The following is a 23,444-nucleotide window of genomic DNA, read 5'->3' on the forward strand; positions in this document are numbered from 1 at the left end:
ACGGAGCTCGTGAAGAGAAAAAAAAAACCTCTCAAGCCTACTGATGTTTGCCACCGGCGGTGATTATGAGCGACAGACAATAACACCATAAATCTCCCATTGTTTGCTAATACAATCACGACTCTCGTAAAGTTTAATGGCACTTTTTGTTGATAATACCTCTAGATAATGTTCCACTCCGTCCGCGGGACTGAAGAGTGATAAAAAGATGCTGAGTAACATTGTTCATTTTGAATTTTTCATGTTTCGGTGAGTGGCTCTGCGGTAAACGTCCTGCTGGTGTAAGGCGACTCATCGACCCCCCCCCCCCCCCAACCTGACCCTGTGGTCAGTGACAAACACTCCCAATAACTGTTTTCAACCAAACATCTCCCCTCCAGGTGGAAGCCTGGAGCTCCCCCCCCCCCCCCCCCCCCCCAGAACTGTTCCTCCCGTTCAGTAACTGTTCTCGTGACCTGCCAGGATGTAGAGGTTGCTCAGCGCCGTGGGGTTGTCGGTCGGCCGGCTCTCCAGGACCACCACCCTGCAGAGAGAAAGCGATGGGGGGGTTAAGGCTCCGTGCAAGGCGGAGGCGGAAGTGGAGGGGCAGACGGAGCTCTCAGTTCGGGGTCAATCGGGTCACCGGGGACTATTTTCTTCAGCTCGGCTGCTTGAGGTTCACTGAACTGAGCTCCTCTCCTCTTTTTAAAACTACACTGGCTGCAGATCATGATCTCTAAGTGTCATCATGAACGACAGACGACCACGTCGACACAGCAAATTGCGACTGTGTTACAATTATACAAAAAGCACGGCTCCACTTCAGTTTGTACGTCGCCTGATGAGCCGGGAAACTTTCTACTAAGTGAGCTGCTCTGACAGATAACGACACGGCTCGCGGCGTCGGGAGTCGTGCACGTCAAATGTCAAATGTCACGTTGTTGCGACGGTCGGATCGGGACGGCGGCGGCGGCGGCGGGAGCGTCTTCCGACGGCGTCCTGGACCGTCTGGTGGCGGTGACAGGTGAGCCGGGAAGCTGCAGTCTACACTGTCCGTTCCATCAGATGAAATTACAGAGGTGCGGAGAGACACTCAAACCAGGCTGGCAGTGCCTGGGCGGCGGTGAATAAAACATGGAGGAGGTGGGGGGGGTGGGGGTGGGGGGGAGGTGGCCTCGCTCCGGTGCCACAGGCGGGACGGCGACCATCAGGAGTCATCGCCCGGCCGGTGGCACCGCCGGAACACGCTCTGTGTGGGAAGATCCTCCAGTCACTGCATGTTTGTTGAGTTTTTTTTACGAATAAAGTGGCCCCCTGCTCGCCGTTCACTACCAACAGTTAAACTGTCCAATGTGTACCCATCTATACTTAAGAGTAATTTCGCGCTTATTCTATTTATTTATTTATATATATATATACACACATATATTTATATATATACTTGTCTATACACCCGTTTAATTATTATTGTCATTATTATTACTTAGACATTGTTGTGGTTACTGTTATTTTCTAAAATCATTATTGCTATTACTTATCCTATTCATGTTTAATTTAATTTAATTATTATAATTTGTATGTGTACACTATTGTATTTTTCAACCAAAAAAAAGATACATAAAAAATTTAAAAATAAATAAACTGTCCAATGTGGTGTTTCTAGTGTGATTTTCTAACGTTACAGTAATCTATTTGTCTACGACAGCGGTGTACAGCCATTCCTTCTGGAATAAAAGGCTCTGATTTATAAAAAACATTACAGCGGAGGAATAAAGGAGGATATTTCCAGAAGTTTTTTTTTTGACATGTGTAAATCTAATTTAGCAAACAGCAGAGCAGGTGAAGGCTGGAGCCCTGGCGCTCTGCCAAACGAATCCCCGATGTTTGAAAACACTGGCCTATACCGGAGAAATAATCTTTTACTATTAGCTTTAAAAAAAATCAAAAAAAAAATCAAGTATTTCATGTTATTAACTCACAACAGAAAAAGTATCAGATACGCCGTCGTTCTCATTCCAAAGTAATTTCAGGGAAAGTATTATTGGGGCTTCTCATCACTCAAGCAGTACATAATGATTTGTTTTTTTGTTAAATTGTGTGTATATTTGTGGACATGAGTAATTAGTGAATCTCGCCCTTCATTCTGATGCCACCGTTTCGAGTTGGGAGACGGTTGGGAGGGTTTCACAGGACCACGTTCTGAAGCGTTCGCAACGGCAGCACGAGAAAACTGAAATTGGAACCCAGAACCAGACGACGGCGTGGAAAGCCAGCGAGAGGAGGAGGAGAACGTGGCTGCAGGTGGAGGAGAAGCGGAGCGCAGTGAGAGCCCAGAGCTCGGAGCCCAGCGGGTTGCTAGGCGGTTTCCAGGTAATGGCGAAACACCGGAGACATGGAGGGAGGACGGTCACGGTGGAGAGGGGAAGGCTGTCATGGAGATCACGCAACCATATAGTGGTGAGAAGATGAAAAATTTGCCATAAGCTCTAATTTCTCTCTGGAAAGTAATCCTTTGAGATTTGGACGTTCACTCCACCTGCGCCGACGGAGCAGAAATGTACCGACCTGTCGGATCCCAGCAGGCGGAAGACTCTGCTCGGATCAGAAATCTCCTGGGTCACCTGGAAATGAGGAAAACAACGAGTTTTAATAGATGGTTTTTCTATTTCTGTATGTGTGCTGGAGATTGAGGGCACATATATAATAATAATCAGCCTTTAAGACACAGTTTTTTTATTAAGCGGTGCTAAATGACACCAGCTGTCTTCACACTGTGTGGATCATTAACAAGGTCGATCAGGTTTGATCTGGTGCCTTTCCTTTAAAAAAAAAAAAAAAAAAAAAAGTAGATTTCTTCGTGTAATACCAAGAATGACATGATCCGTCCATCTTCCTTTCAGAAAAGTTACGTTTGATAATGACCACAGTAAAGTCAGACAGGCTGTAGTTTTCATGCCAGGTCACAAGTGGCTGTGATTTTTTTGTATTGCGACCGCAGAGAAGAGCAAGTGAACTTCTCAGCTTCTTCTCCGTTGTACAGGCCTGCTCAGGATCAAGTGTCTGTTAGAAGAATTATCTGTGTCTTCGTGTCGGCCATGATGGACCGGTGACTTTTAGGAGCCTTAATTAGGATTTAACAGTAAAAAAGTGAATGAGCGGACAAACACCAAACAAACTGTTGGTTTTGATTCTGATAGATTCTCATTTGACATTAAGTTCAAGCACAAATCTTCATCAGCGTGAATATTATGAATGTTTGGGGCTTTATAAAGTCATTTTCTAACTGGTTTAATTATGGGGAAGGTTAAAACTGTTTACACGGGTTTCTAAATTTGTTGACCATCCAAATGCAAGAAAGTGTTGGAGAGGATGTGGAATGGTTGGCGATCATTCACATATATTCTGGGATTGCCCAGTTTTGACTCCTTTCTGGAGGGGCGTGAAGATAAAAGTTAGATAAGGTTCTGGGAGTCGAGGTACCGTACACGCCAGGCCAGTTTCTTCTTGATGTGACTCCCGAGAACAAGTCTACGAAAAATCAACATACTATTGATGACTGCAAGGAAAATGGTGACAATACAGTGGAGGAATCCACAGCCACCAGCAGTGGGACAATGGAAACACAAAGTGAGAGAGGCGTATGGAATGGAGGCTTTAACGGCAAAACTACAGTGGAAGTCTGAGATCTTCATGAGAAAATGGTTCCCGATAGAAAAACACCTGTCGAACTGAATGGTCACCTACACGACACGGTAATGTCTTAATTGCTCATCTTTTTATGTATTTGTCTCATATCGGTTCAGTTGTCATAGTATTATTATTGTTATTTTTCTTACATTGTCATGTATATGCTGTCTTGCTGTCGAGGAAGGTTCTGTAACGTGATTTCTCAGGTTCATTATTAAAAAATAAATAAAAATAAAGTAAAAAAAAAACAAAAAACTGTTTACACAAGGCTCAATTGCCCCTTGAACCACTAAACCTAACCTGTGGTTTTGTTTTGTTTTGTTTTTTTGAGCGACTGTCTCCGGGGACTTTGTGTGACTGTGTACCGTCACACTGAGGATCGACCCGGCTCTGCTCACAGGGTGTCGCCTGACACTTTGCCGCGTAAAAATCCTCGGGGAAAAAAACCAAACCTCCCCGGCTGACATGTCTTGACGACCTGCTGTTGACAGATGTGAGACAGTCGGTGGGCGACACCTGCGAGGTGTAAGTCCTTGGCCCCCGCGGGAGATCCGATCCGCTTAAGTCTAAACGAGAACAAGGTCTCGGGTGTTCGGGGGGGAGCGCCCACCGAGGCGCGTCAACTCCCCCCCCCCCCTCCCCCCTCCCCCCGTTGAATGCCTCACGCTTTTGAGGGGAATCATAACGAGACAAAGGCTGAATTATTTAGTGCCGATCCCTGTTGTGTGACGGGTTTCGTTTATGATTGAGCATGAATTTTGCATGACCGCTGACATTTCAAAAAAAAAAAAAAAATCCTCGCCACGGCGGTGACTGTCAGGCTGGGCTGGGCACAGACGCCGCAAGCAGACCTTCGGTTCCACCCGAGTGCTGCGGGGGGGGGGGGGCAGAGTCCGACACGGCCCCCCGCTTTCAAAAAGGGCGCCCCCCCCCCCCTGTCGCCATATCACTTTTCGTTCAAACAGAACAGCTTCACCTCCCGGCGATCTCTTGAACTTTTATTGTGTCGCCGCGCGCGACTCGTGATCGGGCGAGCGTGGAATCCCTCCCTGAACGGCGGACAAATTCATTACCTCGGCCCCGACACAAAGACACTTTGTCCGGCTCCACCTGAGGGCTAATCTCCTGAGATCACCGACAGCGTGTAGCAACACACACACACACACACGCGCACATAAACGCACAGGATTTGAGGGGCTTTGTTGACGAGACAGAGGTGTTTGTTCACGTGCGCGGCAAACGTGCGTGCGTTCAGGGAGGCGACACAAAAAACACACTGGCGGTTTCCACTTCAGCGTGTCACGGAGGAACCAGGAGGAACCGACACGGAAATGTTGAGACAAATTTAGCTTCCAGGACGTTTCAGAATGCAGAAGCCAGACAATCACCACGTACGAGTACAAAACCACTCAAACCTGTGTTTAAATGAACATTCACAAACGGTAATTCACACGTTGTCAAGCCGATCAAAGACTTTTTTGTTTGTTCCAACCTGGATAAAACACAACCACACAACCTGCAGCCGTGTTGTTATGTAGATGTGGATGTGTTTCAGTGGAAAGCACTGCCGCCTCGCAGCAAAAACAAGTCGTTTGATTTGGGACTTGGACGTTCCCCCCGTGCCTGTGTGGGTTTTCTCGGTTACTCCAGCGCCTTCTCACCATCCAAAGATATGCTTGGTGCATTAGCTGCAGACTGTAATTCAGAGGGTTTGCTGGTGGGGGGGGGGGGTGAAACCCTCTGCTCTGCATTTCCTCTCATCTGCTAAACTGCTTTAAAGCTTCTTCACTAAATAGTCCAGTCGAGTCCAATGAATGTCTTATAAAGTATAAGGAAAGCAAAGGCGTCACATCTCTAGAGGGACGTTTATGTGATCGTCTCTAAACTCACAAGCAACTCTAAATCCAAGTCGTGGATTTTGTTTTAAACGCCAGATTCTCCGCCAGCTGCTGATCCACATGTTGCACATGACATCTGTTCAGATATCAGTTAGAGGCTGATAGTGTGGAACCCAAGACGACTACATGGTCGTACATTATATTTTTTTCTTAATTACCGCCTTTTGACGTCATCAAATGCCCCCCCCCCTGCGTTCATCACAAATCACACACCCTGTGGTTGTGTCTCTATAATGTCGTGGGTTACAGCGACCTGACCCGGCCTCAGCAACAGCAAATCTTTTTTTCTCCCTTCTTTTTTTTAAACATCTACTCTGAACATGTGCGTTTATGAACCTGACCTGGCAACCATGAACTGGGTGAAGCCGGATATAAGATGGATGTGAACATATGTGTAACAATGGCAAAAAATAAATAATAAATAAATATGAATGGTTCTGATTCGGTCTTTAATGTTAAGGAATGATTTACCTCGTTCGACTTGAAGCTCTTTCCCTGCATGCCATGTTTCCAGAAGGCCAGGACGCTGTCCTGAAGGCACACTGTGACGGGAAAAAGGTGCTGGTGTTACTGCACAGAGCCGTTTATACACACTGCTCAAGGAAATCGACACGATCCAGAGAGCTAAAATAAGACGAACTAACAGTCACAAGTCAGCCCCATTAATCAAGGAAAAGCACTTTGTGAGTCATTGACGGATTACGCATCGCGTTTCCCGCCAGCCTGTTCAGCTGAGGTCTGAGTGCGAACGCGTAGAGCGGCATGTACTGCAGGAGCGCCGGAAGCCTCACCAACGGACGCGATGCAGAAGTCGAAGCTGAGCTCAGAGGCCAGCTTCTTGTTGGACTTCAGTCTGCCCTGGAGGTTAACGATCTTCAGATTTTCTGTGGGAGACATTTGAGAGAGAAACGTGTTGTTCGGAGTGCCGGTAGAGTTTTTTATCTGAACTTGGGGGTGGAAAAGAAGGTTTACGGCTAAACTCACGGTCCAAACACACCAGCACCGTGTCTCTCTCCAGCTGGGTGACATGGATTGCATCCACCTGCTGGTTACCTGCAGGAAGGAGGGGGCAACATCAACGCCTCTGTACATGATCTCATACATACATCGACATTTCATAGTCATTTCTTGTGTAAATTTCAATCTGGGCAATAATCCTCATTTTGACAGTGAAAAATTTAAATGTCAGCTCAATCGCAACAATCCAAAACTAAACGTTTGACTCACTTGTTCCTATTTCCGTGAACCAGGAGGAGCAGGAGTTGAGGTTGATGGTCTCGAAGCGGACCACCTGACCGGGCTCACTGCCTTGGCTGATGGCGACGCACACCAGAGGATACTCCTGCTCCGGCACCACCAGCATCTCGAACACTTTCAGCGGGCTGGGGAGGGGGAAGTCAAAGTGCTGGGGAGGGAGAGCGAGAGACGCTGTGGATTAATGCCTGGTGTTCGGTGAGTCTCGGTTTTGTGTGATGGTGTAAAGCTTCTGGCTCCTTGTTACCAATTCTAAGAGCTCCTAGTAGACTCTTCACATAAAGTGCTTAACAATGAAGAAATAAAAACACTGCATGCATTTGAACTACGTTAGTAGTAGAACAGTGAGGTGAAAACCTCCAACAATACAAAAGTAACAAAAGTGGGTTCATTTAAGCAAGTACATATTCCGTGTGGCACAACTTTTGTCAGAGTCGTCGATATGATCAAATGATGCGTGAGACTAAAGTGGTCCGACTGACCTTGATGAGCATGAACCTCTGCATGGGCTCATACCACTGCAACAGGACGATCCCGGACTGAAGCGCTCCACACAGGTACTTGTGACCCGTGTACGGGTTTCGCACTGGCGGGTGATCAGAGACAAAATCATCCACATGAGTCGCCAGTGTGTTCATGTAGTCAGGTGAAAAACAAAGTAGTAGTTAAAAAAGAAAAAAAAAAAACTAATCCACATTGTAACGATAGAACAAAAGCTTGTCAGTAAAAAAACTTGGCGTAATCTTCGTGTGTTTACACAAACTATTCTGACTGAAGGGTGGGTAAATAAGCCCGAGTCGGTTGGGAGGGAGCGTTCACTCACCGATGCAGCATTTGTGGCAGCCCTTTGTGTCGGGGATTTTAGTCGTCAGGGCAAATCTCCTAAGGAGGAAAAAAAAAAAAAAAACACAGTCAAGCCGTTGTGACGACCGTCTCATTAAGAGGTGATGACGTCCAGAATGAGGGAAGCTGGCCAGTGGTGGTTGTTTTTTATTTCTGTACCACTGCAGCCATTTGTCAGGACGGCGGACAGAGGAGGACGACTAAAGGACTGCACAGCGTGAGCTGGACAGGCTGAGGTGAGACGTTACTACTGGGACATGTGGGACATGCTGAACAATGCAGTCACTACATTTTACACATTCACAATGAGGAATGTAATGAAAAGTACATTTCATGATCAACTTTACCAACATAATGTCAATCATTCATCAACAATACAATGAAATAAATCATTTCAATGATGATTAAAGAGATCAGAGCCTTGTATGTCTATTGCTCCTCACATTAAATGTTTACATTTTACACTGCACCAAATCATGTATCTCTCAACAGCTGCTAAATCGTTGGGAAAAGGCTCTGTGACAAGTCAAGTCTTCGACCCGGGGCTTTATGCAGGAGCCACTTGAAGCCCAGTTTGAGCTTAATGCAGCCGGAGTTTTGGGTGTTAGCGTGTCACAGTACCGTCAAATGTTTCACAAAGAGTTTAAATAATGCAAAGTGAAACACGCTGCTAAAAATGGAGGTATTAACTTTTAAATCCAATATCCCATAGTTCTTTACACGTACAATCAGTCTTTGTACCCTCAGAGAACTCTCATAATGGCTATATAATTAAGCTCATTGTACTGCTGGAACCATTTGATTAGTCATACTTCATGTTTAGTCATATTTCTTTCAGCCATGCCGAAATCTTTTGCACCACTCCCCCCGTGGTGTCGTGGTTAACATTACAGTGTTGTGGTTAACATTATAGTGTTGTGGTTAACATTGTCACTTCATAATGGGAAATGTCTCATTTTGGTGTCCGAGGCCATTTGGGGTGAAATTTTCCATATTTTTCTCTGGGCACTCCACTTTCCTCCCACGAGAGACGGAAACATGAATTTCAAGTGATCTGTGAATCCAAACCGCCCACAAGTATGAATGTGAGTGCATGTGAGAAGTTCGTTTCTCTGGGTGGTATAGAGGATGGAGGGAAACGGAACTTACATTGATTGAGAAACTACAGTTTTTTTTTATATTATTGTGATTTTCAAGCCATCCAAGCCTGGAGTTTGCAGCTTGCTGGTTTTGGTCCAGGAGCCAAAATGTTTGATATCTGCGGTGTATTAGAGTAAAGTCTGACAAATAACTGGGTTAGTTCTAGACAACAACACCATGTGGCTCGAAGAAATATAGATTTATATCGGCAGAACTTGTATTTATCTATTTATTATGTTAATGATAATTTTTTTGTTTGTTTTTGAGGACCACAATGGAAAAAAGTATCTTTTATGACTTCTCTGTGTCACCCTTATGTTGTATATTATGTCATCATCATGGATAATATATATTTGTATGTGTACGTGTGGAAAATCCCAACTAGAGATGTGTTGATCTCACCTGGGTAGAATCTTGTCTGGGAAGCGATGCGTCTGGAACTGGGCGGCGAGGCCGGGCTTCTTCAGCTGCTCAAACAGCCCGATGAGGTTATGAGAGTACAGCTGGAAGGTTTTCCCTAAACCAGAACAGGACGTTCAATCACCCACTTCGTGAAATGAACCAGGAAGTACACGCTGGTCAACAAATTAAAGCTCACTCCTCTCACGAACGGTCGAGCCAAAAATATAATTCAAACAATATTAGAACATTTCTCCATATCCTGGACCCCATGAAGCCGTTTCCCCCCCCCCCTCTCTCCCACAATTGGAAGGGTTAGATGTGAAAAAGCGATAAAACCAGAGGTGTGATGATGATGATGTGAGGCATGATTACCTTCTGATGAAGCCAGTTAGTAGAATGTCAAATCAAGCCAGGCGAGAGGAGGATGGACAGTGTCCAAGGGAAGAGGAGAAGAGAAACAGAGGTTAGGTATATCAGGGAGCAAACTGCCGAGGGTAAAACCGAAAGTAGACCTCTCGCTTTGTAACCCCATCCTCAACCGTTAAACCGAGAAAAGGATAGGACTCTCAGAACAGCCAAATGAAGACGGTCGGGTTTCAAATGGGGGATGATTTGAGTTTTCTGACCACAGGCGACACGGCAAACATCGTAACCTCCGCAGATCAATACATCAGCGGCTCTTCTGCAGTAAAAACGGGCTGTAAAAGCCAGATGTGCCAGTCGTGAATCACTTGAGCTCTTACAGAGGCTCTCTGATGGCAAACAGAAGAGATGTCTATTTTAGGGCTGCAGATATGGAGTGACTGTGTGGCCTTCAGGTGCAGCCAGATAACGCGGGACAAAAGAAGCAGCAGGTTATGACAGTGGGGCGCCGAAACGGGAGGCCGAGGGGTCCGTCACTTACCTGATAGAGACATCAGGTTGTTGTTGATAACGTACAGCCACGTACACTTCCTGGGAAAAAGCTGGACAGGGAATTTAAAGGGAGGGGGAAAAAAATTGATTGGTAAGAAAGACACAAATTCGATTTTTTTCAAAGTATTTTCCAATTGTTTTATTGGCTTTATTTATCAAAACGCTTTCAGCGACGTCCCCTGCCAATCAGTTGATATTGCATCCAGACTGAAGTTGTTGGAGAAGCTTAACAATGAGCTCATGCATGTCGGCTTTATCCTTTGGTTGCCGGGACATTCCCTTCATGAAGGAGATTAATTCAGACTCTCAAGAGTCTGGGAGCCTCAAGACACACGTGGGTCTTTAAATCCCACAACTAAAGTTTGCAGGACAACGGCTAAAGGACTAAGGTTTTCTTAAAAGCGGTTAAAATCACGTGTCTCGTAAAAAGAGGCTACGTGTGCTAACGGCTACCTGTTCCATTGTGGCTTCGTGCAGCTCATTAAGATTCAGCGTGTAGATGCCATCCTCCGTTCCAAAGATTAAGTATTGATCTACAAGAGAAAAAAAAAAAAAATATTAGTCCCAATAAAACCAATAAGTTCTGTGTGTTTTTTTTTCACATGGTAATTCTACCTTTGGTGTCTGGATGAATCCATGACGTGGCACAGTTGATCTTCAGTGGGCAGCCATCGAAGACTTTGGAGAAGCAGGCGCCCATCTAAAGAATCATCACAAGAAAGCAGCACAGCTCTTTAGCGGCCGCCGCTGGCCCAGTGGAAGTGTAAGATGTCAGCCAGACTTTTAATGAGCTGGAGCGGAGCGGGACCACAGAGCACAAAAAGGCTCTGCGGACCCCAAATATCTCCAGAATGTACAGCAACCGCTCACAGGAGCGTTTTAATAACAGCGTCCATGACGGGAGGAGTGAAGGGCCGTGAGAGACGACTCAGACGATTGACTCACCAGCACTTTGGGGGTGGGGGGCAGGCCGTTGATAGCGGGTTTCTGGAGAGGAGCAGAGGAAATGAAAAGCCATTGTTGAAGGCAGGAGAGACAAATCCACAACGGTCGTTTCAAACTCAACGACGAGCTAAACGGACTGGTTTCTCTGTGTCCTGTCAAAGTCCATTACACGACAGGCCGGAATGGATTCCAGGCTTTTCTGGACCGTCGGCGTTTGGATGTGGGAGGTGGAAAACGGCATATTTGAGGTTTTGAGTTGTGGAGTCAGCGAGAAACAATGCAAGCACCACATAGAGGCTCACGACCGCATGATCATTTTTATCCGGAGAAACAAAGTAAAAGATGAGAAGGAGGACTCGTCTCCTGTCGTACGAAATGATTCGATGGATTCTCTTGCGAAATGCGCCGAAACTTACGGGGTACTCCTTCTTCTCCTTCCGGTGCTGCCGGTTGGGCGGCGGTTTGGGGCTGTCTCCATTCACACTGTCGTCTGAGTCGTTATCTGTCACAGAGGAGACGCACAAATCAAAACACACACTTCAACTGGAAACACCAAACACGATTCAGAAACTCAGTTCTCCCAACGTCTGGCGAGGTGGCTACAGTCAATACTGTCGTTTTATTTGATCGTCATTATGGTTGCATCTTTCAAAGAGAACTCTCATTTGCAGTTTAAGGCTTGAAAAAAGAATCATCTTTTTTTTTTAAACGGTGTAGCAAAAGATATTTGTGTCAGATTGTTCTATAGGCCTATATCCCCGCTCCTCCTGCTAGCGTCAGTAGCTTCTAATTCTATAGGTCTAAGGCCTGCGCCGCCTGCTAGCGTCTCTAGCTTCTAGTTCTATGGGTCTATGACCCCGCTCTACTTGCTGCTAGGGTCAGTAGCTTCTAGTTCTATAGGTCTATGACCCCGCTCTACTTGCTGCTAGGGTCAGTAGCTTCTAGTTCTATAGGTCTATGGCCTCGCTACACCTGCTGCTAGCGTTCTGTACCACCATGCCACTAATTAACCTTGACTTTCTGATATTTATTTTCATACTCCTTTTTCTGTCGAAGCTGATTTGATTCAGCATTCGAACATTTCATAACCACAACGACTAGATCTTTGACGATCTGTAGAAAATCCCCAAAAGACCAGAAAGCAGAAATGAGAAGCTGTAGCAACGTTCAGAGGCTTCAAGGACCACAAAAGATTTGTAGACTGCTGTTTTTTTGGCAATTAACTTCAAATTACTGATGTGAAACTAAAGTTTTGGTCTATTTGACAAAAAAACTATACCAAAAAAATGTGACGGGTTTCGGTCGTTATCGTCTTTGAGGAGGTTAAATATTTTGAGGCTTCATCCAAATTTGACTTGGTCGGGACAAAACTATCTGACCTGGATCTACATCCAAAGACCACAAACATTAACGATCAGCGCCTTACCTTTGGGTTTAGCTTTACTGAGAGCTTGCAAAAAGTAAAACACGTGCTCACTTTACAGAACAGAATAACGTGGAAGTCTTAATAAACGTTGAGCTGGGAGGAGGCGCCGAGGCTCACCGGGGTCGGAGGCGTGTGACAAGAGTCCCGGGCTGCTGACGCTGGCGGAGAGATAGTCCGGGGAGGAGCGCTCCGCCTTGTTGCCCTGCTCCGGGGTGCTCTGCCTGCGGACCGCCTGGCTCGGGCCGTTCTCCGAGTTGGGAAACCTCCGGACCGTCAGGCACCTCTCGTCGTTAAGGCCCAGCTCCTCTGACGAGCTGTTCAGTCGAGGCTGAGAGGGAAACAAAAATTTAAAAAAATGCAAAAAAAAAATGTATCTGCACAGATACAAAAAACCCAAAAAGGGTATGAAAGTCTTATTTCACCTTTGGAGGAAGAGGGGGAGGAACACCCGGCTTGAGAGTCGACCTGCAGCGGAAGATGTTTTTTTTAATAATTTAAGGATATTTTACAGGCGTGAGTCGTTTTTACGTTTCACAATTTTAATCAGCTGAACTCACAGCTCCACTTCTTCAAACGCGTCCTCGAGATGAGCGATGTGTCCCCTGCAAGGACACAAACATCACAGTGGGAAGGTGAGACTCGTCGGGGAAAGAGGACGGAGCAAATGTTTTCCTCAAATCTCCCCTTCGAGTAAAAGTCTCACGGGAAGACCGACGGTGGAAACAAGACATGAAATCATCGCTAAATTTATATCAGCCAGTCGATTGTGTTTTGATTTTCCATATAACGCTTAACATTACTCAACACTGACACATATATTTTAGAGATGAAGTAATTTTTTTTAAAGGTTTGCAGCACATTGATTGCAAGAAAAAAATCAATAACAAAAGAAAATCGATGACAATGACAATAAATAATGAGAAAGCAGAATGAAGGGCCCAGATACAAAGGCTTTATAGATAAGAGATTATTGTGGATAATAATTTGTTGCTAACAGATTCTAGAAGAGTTTTAGAGTACGAGTACTGTACCGGTCAGAATATAAAACAACCTAATTTTCACTAGACTCGTGTTTGTATAAATGGTTGTATTGTTCAAATCTTGCATTTATAAATAAAAAATTATGGTGACAACCGTGTGACACTTAATGGCCAAACTTCTCAGACTTTTCCGTGTTTACACAGTTTTGTATTCAGTGTCCGGTGCCGTCGGTTTATCGCAGCATTTTAAAGCCTCTGAGCAGCTTTTAAACAACGCAGTGCAGAACCTTCGCTGGTTTGTCATCCCTGCTATGGACGATCACCGTCCTGCATGCAGAAGTTGGCATAACAGCGGGAGCTTTTCAGTCCTGCTTCCAAAACAAAACTGTGTATTGTGACTAATGTGTCAGATAAATTCCTGGTTTGAACCGACTGTTCTCTCAAATAACTGAGTGTGTGTGGGGGTGACTTGTCCGTCTCGCTGTAACAGACCCTACGACGGCCAGGAAGCACATCCACATCCACCCGTCACCTAATAACAGCAGAGATCTGCTCTGACGCCACTATAATGGGATCGATGGTTCAAATTAATTGTATCCGACGTCACTTGTTTGTGTTTTTGTTCACATATTAAGCGTCACACCTCCGTCCACCCAGACCTAAAGGTTTGATTTAGTCGTCAACGTCACTGACTGTAGGTTTTCACACATCTGTCAGTGGTTCTTCAAACGTTACGTGTGATTTTTCTGTCTGCGTGACGTTGCAGCTGTTAACGTGCCACACGGGGAGAACGGAGGGACGTCAGAGGGGGGTGATCGCTGCAGGACTGGTAGTGAACGAGTGCGAGGTGCATGAGGATGGTGTGGGGTTCTACAGCACACACACACACACACACACACACACACACACACACGCGCACACACACACACACACACACAGTGTTAGGGTTACCGTTGGAACAATTCATCCTCAACGCTTTTGAGAAGGCTCCTTCAGCAGGACAAGACGAGACAAGAGACGAACGGCCATAACAGCACGAAGATAAGTGAGAGAGGGAGAAAGAAAAAAAAACAAACAAAAAGAAAAACAAACAACAAAAACAAACAAAGCACGTCGTGAGGCGGAGCGTAAAGGCTGAAGCAACTTTTTTTTTTTTTCTTTTAAACTGCATTCAGGGGAGAGGGAGTTTTCATGCAGGGGCACAGATTAGATGCACTGAGCGAGCGGGTCAACGTGAGCAACGGTGACAAACGTTCACAAGAATTTCTACACGGGTGATCGAGAGCAGATTGTTAAACTACAGAGTAGCACTAAGGGTGGTTTCACACCTGCGAGTGAGGACCAGTGGGCACAATTTTTGGTGAAAAGCCAAATGTAGATTTGGTCTGCGTGGATATGACTGTAACCATGGTGTCCTTTGCTTCCTGTAGAATTATGTGCATAAAGGTACTTCTATATGCTCTGGGGTGTTTTCATTAAGGTGTTTAATACACAGCATATAACATCCCAGTTTTTATGAGCTGTTGATGCAAACCTTGGTCGGTGGATTACCCCTCCCTACCCTTCAAATTCAACCTTTTTTTTTTTTTTACATGATCTTATCTGGATTATATATTTAGAAGTCAGAAGATGGAGGCATATTCCTTCTTCATCTCTATTATTTTACTGATTATTTTCTCATGGTCAAGCTTTATTTGGTCCCATGTTGCCTTAAAAAAAAAAAGAAAATAGCTTGTGCAATATGGCCATAACCAAGTCGAAGTAAGGTAACTGCTGCACCGAGCGAGCCGCTTGAAAACCAGTTCCTGAAAGCAGCAGACCAAATATAGGGGAAGGGTTTAATGTGTGTTTGCTCGCACGTTTGATTTCTTCTTTTGCTGGTTATGTTTAGGAAATAAGAACACCCACATCTCATTGTGCTACGGGAGACGTGTTGACGGTCCACCTTGTGATTTTAATTAAAGAAGCAGTGAGTTTGGTGTCGACGTCTTACTGGTCGGCCTGAAACCTGCAGGTGTGAAAGCATCCTCAACTTTCTTTGCGACAAAACTTTAGCATCCAGTCTTGACAGATGAGGTTGTTTTTTTTAATAAAAACCAGGTGAAGAGCAACAGACAGGCAGAGAGAGTAAATAGAAGCAGTTTCCATTCTAACAGTTTCCGTGGATTACCTGGTTGTTATTCCTCCCTCTGCGAAGGGACTCCAGGGTGAGGGGAAGTCGTTATCTTTACTCACATCCTGTGGAAAGGGCGGACATGCACAGAAATCGACTTTTTAAAACATCTGAATTTTTACACATAGAGACACTTGAATTATTTATTTTTTCCCCCCCACAAAAAAAGCGGAAGTTCAGTTTTTACGATCAGAAAGTGTCGTGGCTAAAATGAAAAATGAAAGGTGATCATTACCATTTCAGAATGAGCCTCTGTTTCCTTCCGGAGCGGTGGTTCAAACTGGAGCTTGTCAACTGTCGATTGTAAAAATAAATAAATAAATAAATAAATATATTTACACTCCCACCTCTTTGCACACACCTTTGACACTAGAGGGCGTCAGAGCCCAGCGCTTGAAGGCACACAAAGCCTTGAGGGGATCATGTGTATTAGTACCAACCAGGAGTCTTGGGGGGGGGGGGGGGGGGGGGGGGGGGGGGACAACCTCCAAGTTCATTCTTAGCAAGCGATCACGTGTAAGAATGAACCCGTAGCAGATCTATGGCGTACCTGCCAAAATACCGCCGGTGATTTACGACGCTGCCGCGATAAATGTTTGGTCTGCGGCCCCGAGACGAGTCGGTCACCAAAGACAAACACAGATTACACTCGACACTAACCAGGTCTGCTCACTTTGGAGAGGAGGTTGGTGGGGGTGGGTGCTAATAAATGGGGGTGGGGGGGGAGAGAGAGACCGGTTTAGTGTCCAGTATAAACATGATCGGATCCCGAAGGTGAAAGAAATCATCCAACCTGCCAAAAAAATACTCCCACGTAATCAGTTTCCCATTAATAAAGAGACTTTGTACTCAAGAATTCATACGACGGATTTTCTTTTTTTTTTTTTTTTAATCTTGAGGTATGCTGACGTTGGGGAGGCGCTGCAGAGTTTAAGGATGTGTTCACACTTTCTCAGGCCCGAACCAAAACACAAAAACAAGAAGAAAAATAATACTTTGGTTTGGTTTACTTTGTATTTTAACATGAGAGTAATTGACCTAAATAAGCAGCATGTTAAATCTGTTTATGGTCCATATTAACTCTCATGACTTCCAGAAGTCTTGTCCTCTGCGTCTGCGTTTTCTCCTCCGACGACCAAAAATACATGCATCTGAAGTTAAATAGCAACTATTTCTGTGGTTGAGAATGTGAGTGTGTGTGACTGTTTCCCTATGTTCCCTGTGAAGGGATGATGATCTGTCCGAGGGATGCACTGCCTCCACCCACAGTGAGCCGAGAAGGTTTAAAGTCATAGTCTTGTGCAGATTTCCACTTGTGGAACTACGTAAGAACAACAAAAAAAGGATTAGTTTAGTTTTTTTGGAGCTAGAAATCCAGCAAGGTACAGGTTTCTAAGCAGAATTACTCATTTCTATATATTAAAAAAATAAATAAATCACCCATTATTTAAATTCCTGCTAACTAACACATTCTTCATGGGATTCTGAGTCAGCAAGAGCTGAACAGTCATTGATCATCTGTAGTTTTATCTTAGGTTATGCAGTCAGGATGTGTGTGTGTGTGTGTGTGTGTGCCTGACAAATTGACCTGACGTATAAGTCACATGTTAATGACGCACATACAACAGAAGTGATATTTATGTCTCACTCTATGATCGCTTGCAACATCTCAGGGCTTCTACTGAATGTGGTTACAACATGGCTCCGCCTCGTCTTTTATATCTGGTCAAAATGATGCATTGACTTTTTTTTAAAATCTCCTCTGAACTCTTGAACGCTGAAAAAAGATATATATATATATATAAAAAATTTTAAATGCTGCTGCGAGGAAACCAATACTTTTTTTAACTATACTTAAAATATTGCAGAGAGGACCAAGTAATGTCACATCTGCACTCTGTTGATAGGTATGAAGAGCTGCACAGCGGTGCACTTAACACCAAGAGGTCGGGTCTGGGTTGTTTTTATTTATCTGGTTTTCTTCACAGATCAGAATTGGGGAGTTTAAATGATGGTGTGAATGTCAACTCCAGTCTGGGATGCGTTCCAAAATCTAAACATCGATGATCTCTCACATCCCACAAAATCACATCAGTGACTTCATAGACTGTTTCATTATATTTGAATTGAATCCATGTCCAGGTTGCAACGTAAACAATGCAAATGCATTATATGCGTGTTGTTTTTGTTGTTGTTTTTAAGCGAACCAAAGTGTGAACACACCCAAAGCGCAGGTAACAGTGAGAAGGTCAAAACGGTTAAAAGATTGGCTGAAGAGTCTGATTAGTCATCCACATGTAAGTGATTTCAGTCGGTCCAACAGAAGCAGAGACGTCACGGCACCCAAATCAACTGGACCTGGAGTCAAGCCGGCCGCGGTGAGAAACCACCACGACGCCGGAGAACCCAACTTTATTAGTGCCACTCACATCCACGCAGAGGTTTTCTGTGATTCTACACATTAATTGTCTACGTCCCCCGAGGGTCCGAGGGTCTGAGGGAGTGAGCTGGTGGATTAGAAAAACACACACTGTCTCACTACACTGACACTGACCTGCGTCCCCCCTGTGTGCCTCAGAGGAGCGAGGGCCTGAGAGCGGCCCTCCATGGTCTGTTCCATTGTTTGCTTTGCAAAGGAGGGAAGGTCAGATAATAGAAGTGAGAACTTTGGATTCAGAAAAAGGACCAAACAGGACGTGTGTCGGGGGACAGACGATCACAGTGGGAACACTCGGACGACACGATGAGAGACGGCTCACACACTCAACTTTCACCGCGTCGTCCTGAAATTAAAACGACGAGACGACTGCAGACGTCTGACGCCACACGTTCAGCACCACGGAGGACAAGGGGCGTCAAACACAATATAATCACGGTCGACGTCGAGCCTCGCGTCATCTCGAGCAGCGGAATGTACGACGACTCCAAACGTTTCCTTTGGTTAGAATGGAAATGTTCCTCTGTGTCGATATCTTTGGGTTAATGTCGGTAAAGACGTGTATTTATCAGCCACGGGATTGTCTAATCACAAATTTACCCTGACATTATGGAAAAAGCCGTTTCACTAGCGATGAGGTAGCTGCCGGCTGCATCACTGATCTCTCGCCTCATGTGTAGATAAATGAAAAACCGTTTGTACTTTTATTAAAAAGTTGAGGTTTTTTTCCTCGTTGCGAGGTGAATGCACCTTTGTGTCGGCGAGCTGTGTGGCTGGACACACCTGGACTATGACAACACAAACCAAACCCCGGAGAGGATTGCGACGTGAATCACAGTTTGACACTGGATCGGGGAATTCTACCGCGTCTCCGTGAGGCTTCAGACGAGGAGCTCAATAGACAGTTGTTCTAAAGCGACACATGCCACAACAGAAGCATTGTGGAACTCTTCGACGTCCACTTTCCCCTCCCGTGAAATCCCCCCACCGGGGCTATTTTTACACGCACTACCTCACGCTGTGGTCTGGAAAGGTGCCAGTCGGTGCGGCTGCGGGATTAGAGGAGGAGGGACGACCCTCGGACAAGCTATCGGACCTCCTCTGACCCGGGCAGCCGGGATGAGTCGTGATGGAACAGTTGCAGTTGTACGACATAGGGAGGGGGGAGGGGGGAGGGGGAGGGACGGGGACTTTTTGTTCACTTACAGTCAATCTCTGAGCGCGTCCTCTCGGCTCGGGCCTGTTTGTTGGTGGAGCGGATGGTGTGTCTGACTGCAGAGAGCGGCTGGAGCAAAGACACAAACACACCGATTAAAACACCGTTAATGACATTGACCAGTTCTAATACTGGCGGCTGCTATCGCCGCATTATTATGCATCTCAGAGGCTGTTTGTTTGCCACAAGCTCCACTGCTTGCAGTCAATAGCCCTGAGGTTTTTTTTTTTTTTTTTTCACCCATCATGGCCGAGACAGTGCCGCTGCTGTCGGAGGGGGAGAGAGAAAAGCACAATGGCCTCTTAAAAGGCGCTGGTACCACCTCTTTGGCTGCCACATAGATGTGATGTTGATTCCAGTTGGAATAATAATGTCAATGGAGAGAATCAAGAAGAAGGGGTGAGGGGGAGGGAAAGTTTTAAAGGAACATGGAAGAAAAACCTCTTTACAACTTGATGATTTAGACTTCGCAGCCGAGCGGCCAAAAAAACGCCGGCGTTATATTTTTATTCGCTGAAAATAAAAGGTCAGTCGCTGTTTGGAAAGGCTTGAATGTTAATGACAGGAGATGGTTGTTTTTAAAGGGGAATGTTTTAATTATTCATCTGAACTATGACAATCATAAAAATGTAGTTGATGTTGGTGTTTTTCTGTATTTCTCTTCATGAACTTTGACCTTTACAATGACATCCGCTCACTGCCAACATAAATCCTTAAAAATAATAATAGTATAGTTTATGATACCAAATAAAATAAAAAGCTAGCAGAAAGTAGAGAAACAGAGCTTTGTGATTATTAGTCACAGGACTTCCTGCGTGTGAGTTTGCTCACAGACAGGATTCAACCGCGTGTCGCATGTTTGTCTTCTCGGAACCATAAAAACACACAGCAACGTAAATACAGGAAATTTAAGTGAACTTGGGGGGGGGGGGGGGGGGGGGGATAACTTGACAAGTCGACATCAATTGAAACTTGAAGAAATGCAGTCTGTGGAATAACGACTCATCTCGCGACCTGGGCCAAATAATTGTCAAAACTGAAATTATTTTTACATTTCCCTGCATTCACAAGCATTACCTTATTCTGCATCCAATAAAAGTGCTGCAGACGTCTAACCTCTTGAATAATGTAGTATATCTGCACAAAGCTCTTTTCTCTGCTTTCTGGGACTTCATGTCTGTGAATATTCTAAATGCTGTAAACGGCCGAGGAGATATGGTTATGAGAAGTGGTGTGGTATATATATATATATATATATAGGAAAATAAGGTTTAGATGTGTCTTTTGATGATGACATCACATGTGAGGCAGAGTCAGGCGTTTACCTCCAGGTCGTCGTCATCCACTTCGACGTAATGCTGGTGGTTGTCTGGGTTGTTCATCTTATCGAGGAGGTCGAGGGCGAGCCTCCTGGTCAAACCCGTCTGGGCCACGAAGACGTGCTGGAAGCAACAGACGCAGTTTGAAAGAAGCCACAATTTGAGAACGTCACTATCCGCCGTCTCTGCTCTTAAGGTATAGCATGGTGAAATATTTAAAGAAGAGGGTTTTAGTCTCGTGGGGTAAATCGAAAGTGTCTGCAGTCCCTTTCAGGCTCCAGGAGGCCGCTGCATCCAAGTGTGGTGACGACAGACGGAGTGTTTAAGACACTGCAGACGCCCGGAAACTGAAAACAGGAGTGAACTTGGACTCTAATCTCAGTGACCTGATCTGAGACTTTCTCTGCAATATGTAATTTCAAGCTTTTAAAAATCCAAAACTGCTGAAGTTCATTCGTTTAAGCCATTCAGATGCTCGGTGATCTCAAAGGAAGTGACGTAACTATTGGTCTTATGAAAAGCATGTGGACACGTGCAAGTTAATGTGCCTAATCTACTACTTTTGCTTCATTTGCAGTTGCATGTTCCTATATTTCCTCATCGGCTCTTGCATAAATTTCCATTTACTTATTTATTTAAATGTTTCAAGCATTGTTTTGGGTTATTTTTCCTCAAGTTGAAAAAAAGAAAAAGAAAAGAAATACCTGAGCTCACGAAATATTGGAATATTTTGAGGTAATGCATGTTGATTTTACGATCAATAATCAAAAACTAATCAAAAATTGTGGCAGTTTACACTAAAATAGACAAAACCTTCACTGTTTTAATGAAATTGTGGGGAAATTGAAGTCAAATACAATTAATTAGTTATTTTTTTCATATGCACTTGTCATCAAAGTGTTTAGAAAAGTGAGCCATAAATAGATTTGATGATAATACTAATATTAACGCACGAACACACACACGCATGTACACAAAAAAATAAAAAATAAAAAAATAACAAGACTCAGTTATGATCTTCAGACATGAACTCATCCACCACATATTGAAAACGCCTCAGATTCATTACCGAGAGGAGTTTTTCTGCCGTGGGCCGCTTCTTGGGGTTCTTTGTTAGAGACACTTTGACAAAGTTATGGAAGCCAGCGGACCTGAGGGAGAAGACAAGCTTGTTTTGATACCAGGATTATCTCAGCGGAGACCAAAGCATAAACCATCACATCACAACCCCTCTTATACAAACGGCTATTCGGAGACGCTCACCATTTGTTTTTGTCTTTTAGTTTGGGAGGCTGGAAGCTGCTCTTCGACATGAGGAACAGGGCCCTACGGGAGAGAAAGAAGAAAGTGTTAAACGGGCGGAAAAGTGCATCCGCTTAAATGAAACGTCCAAGAACGTGCTCTGATTCAGGCGGTGTCAAACACGAGGATCCAACCCCCCCTGGAGTTGTGTTATGCCTGTGTTCGCTGCAACATTAACTCGACAGTAACACAAGGGCGTTTTCAGAAAACTGAAACCAAACCTGTTAATAAACGAGAAGAAAAGCCTCGGCGGGTTGTTTGAGGCTTGAGGGAGCTGCTGGGGAGCCAAAGTTTAAAGTGAATGCAGGACCGGGCCGTTTTTATTGTGATTTGCCAAAACGGTTTAGTTCCCACTCAATGGCTCTAACAAATAGATTTCACATCATTGCAAATTCATGGTTTTAGGTGTTTCTTTACGAGAAGTTCGCAGTGAGTGGTGATGTTGAAAATATTTGGGAAGCTCCACTTCAAAGTCCTTGACATACTTTGCAAAGAAAGAAAAAAAAAGAAAAGATTTTTCCAATTACTTGGCACATGAAATGAAACGCTCAAGGACACATGAAAACATCCGGGGCCCTGTGCAGGAGGAGGAGGATTGACGACGACGGGGAGGAAACAGACCTCATCGGATGCAGGTCAAACATCGGGGGCTGCAGCTCGGCCAGCTCGATGGACGTGATGCCGACGGCCCAGATGTCACACAGCTGGTTGTAGCCGCCGTTCTTCTCCACCGCGGCCACTTCGGGAGCCATCCTGAACACAGGCGTGACAACGCGTCGGTGGACACTCCAGAATGAAAGGGTGCAGTAAAAAAACCTTTTGTGTGTTTACGACTTGGAAACCATTGAGAAAATAAGAGGTTCTCCGTCGAGCTTTAAGCCTTCAAGGGGCATCAAAAAAGTAAACTGCTTTGCTTTTGGAACATTTATCATTCACAATTTACATATGAGACGACTGCTTGAAAATAGGAACCGACAGAAATCTCATTCACTATTAAACAAGTATAAAAAATGTCTAAACTAAATACATTTCTCGTCATAGTTCTGTCAAATGTACAGTATGTATCTTATTAACATATCGACCAGATATTGGACATACATTTCTTCAAGTCGAAACCATTAATCTTGAAAAGATTAACACTACGACTCCGACACCAGCAACACCTCCGTCAGTGTGAACTGGTGACGCTTGAGACTCAAACATCAAACATCCGCCAGCGTGTTTGTTTGCGGCGCTAATTTAAGTCAGTTAAAACAGTGAATGTTCATTGTGGAGCAGCTGAACTGTCGTGCAGCTACACGCCTCTAGTGGGGGCTCCAGAGCACGGATAAAATAAAAACGAGGCCGCCTGAAGGGTTTTGTCAGGAAAAAGCAAAAAAACCACAAAAAAAAACCACACCGGCATGCCACAGTTACTGAAGTATGTAAATATGAACCTGGATGGAAAGACAGCCGCTGCTGTTGCTCGCGTCACTAAACACACTTGAGCTTATTTCACCCAGAGATGCTGGGAACTCATCACAACTGC

At 44.8% G+C, this 23,444-nt stretch overlaps 1 protein-coding gene across 3 annotated transcripts in view; it reads right to left on the bottom strand.

The window, feature by feature from the left end:
* Positions 1–427: 427 nt before the first annotated feature.
* map4k5 (mitogen-activated protein kinase kinase kinase kinase 5) overlaps positions 428–23,444 on the bottom strand; it is a 37,678-nt gene continuing 14,661 nt past the window's right edge. For 2 of the 3 annotated variants that reach the window (XM_080513022.1, XM_080513023.1), the window contains exons 10-34: positions 22,538–22,669; positions 21,878–21,940; positions 21,684–21,765; positions 20,621–20,737; positions 19,286–19,364; positions 18,197–18,268; positions 15,878–15,936; positions 15,640–15,707; positions 13,047–13,091; positions 12,912–12,954; positions 12,607–12,817; positions 11,480–11,565; positions 11,064–11,105; positions 10,734–10,818; positions 10,572–10,651; positions 10,108–10,168; positions 9,204–9,318; positions 7,642–7,700; positions 7,301–7,404; positions 6,792–6,969; positions 6,549–6,617; positions 6,356–6,448; positions 6,036–6,106; positions 2,545–2,600; positions 428–523 (exon numbers count right to left, since the gene is read on the bottom strand). In XM_080513022.1, the coding sequence (XP_080369148.1) occupies positions 436–523; positions 2,545–2,600; positions 6,036–6,106; positions 6,356–6,448; positions 6,549–6,617; positions 6,792–6,969; positions 7,301–7,404; positions 7,642–7,700; positions 9,204–9,318; positions 10,108–10,168; positions 10,572–10,651; positions 10,734–10,818; positions 11,064–11,105; positions 11,480–11,565; positions 12,607–12,817; positions 12,912–12,954; positions 13,047–13,091; positions 15,640–15,707; positions 15,878–15,936; positions 18,197–18,268; positions 19,286–19,364; positions 20,621–20,737; positions 21,684–21,765; positions 21,878–21,940; positions 22,538–22,669 (2,158 nt within the window). In that variant the 3' untranslated portion in view covers positions 428–435. The remainder of the gene's footprint in view (positions 524–2,544; positions 2,601–6,035; positions 6,107–6,355; positions 6,449–6,548; positions 6,618–6,791; positions 6,970–7,300; positions 7,405–7,641; positions 7,701–9,203; positions 9,319–10,107; positions 10,169–10,571; positions 10,652–10,733; positions 10,819–11,063; positions 11,106–11,479; positions 11,566–12,606; positions 12,818–12,911; positions 12,955–13,046; positions 13,092–15,639; positions 15,708–15,877; positions 15,937–18,196; positions 18,269–19,285; positions 19,365–20,620; positions 20,738–21,683; positions 21,766–21,877; positions 21,941–22,537; positions 22,670–23,444) is intronic. The other variant, XM_080513024.1, reaches the window with a different exon arrangement.

The sequence above is a fragment of the Blennius ocellaris genome (assembly GCF_963422515.1).
Source record: "Blennius ocellaris genome assembly, chromosome: 17".
NCBI classification, from domain to species: Eukaryota; Metazoa; Chordata; class Actinopteri; order Blenniiformes; family Blenniidae; genus Blennius; species Blennius ocellaris.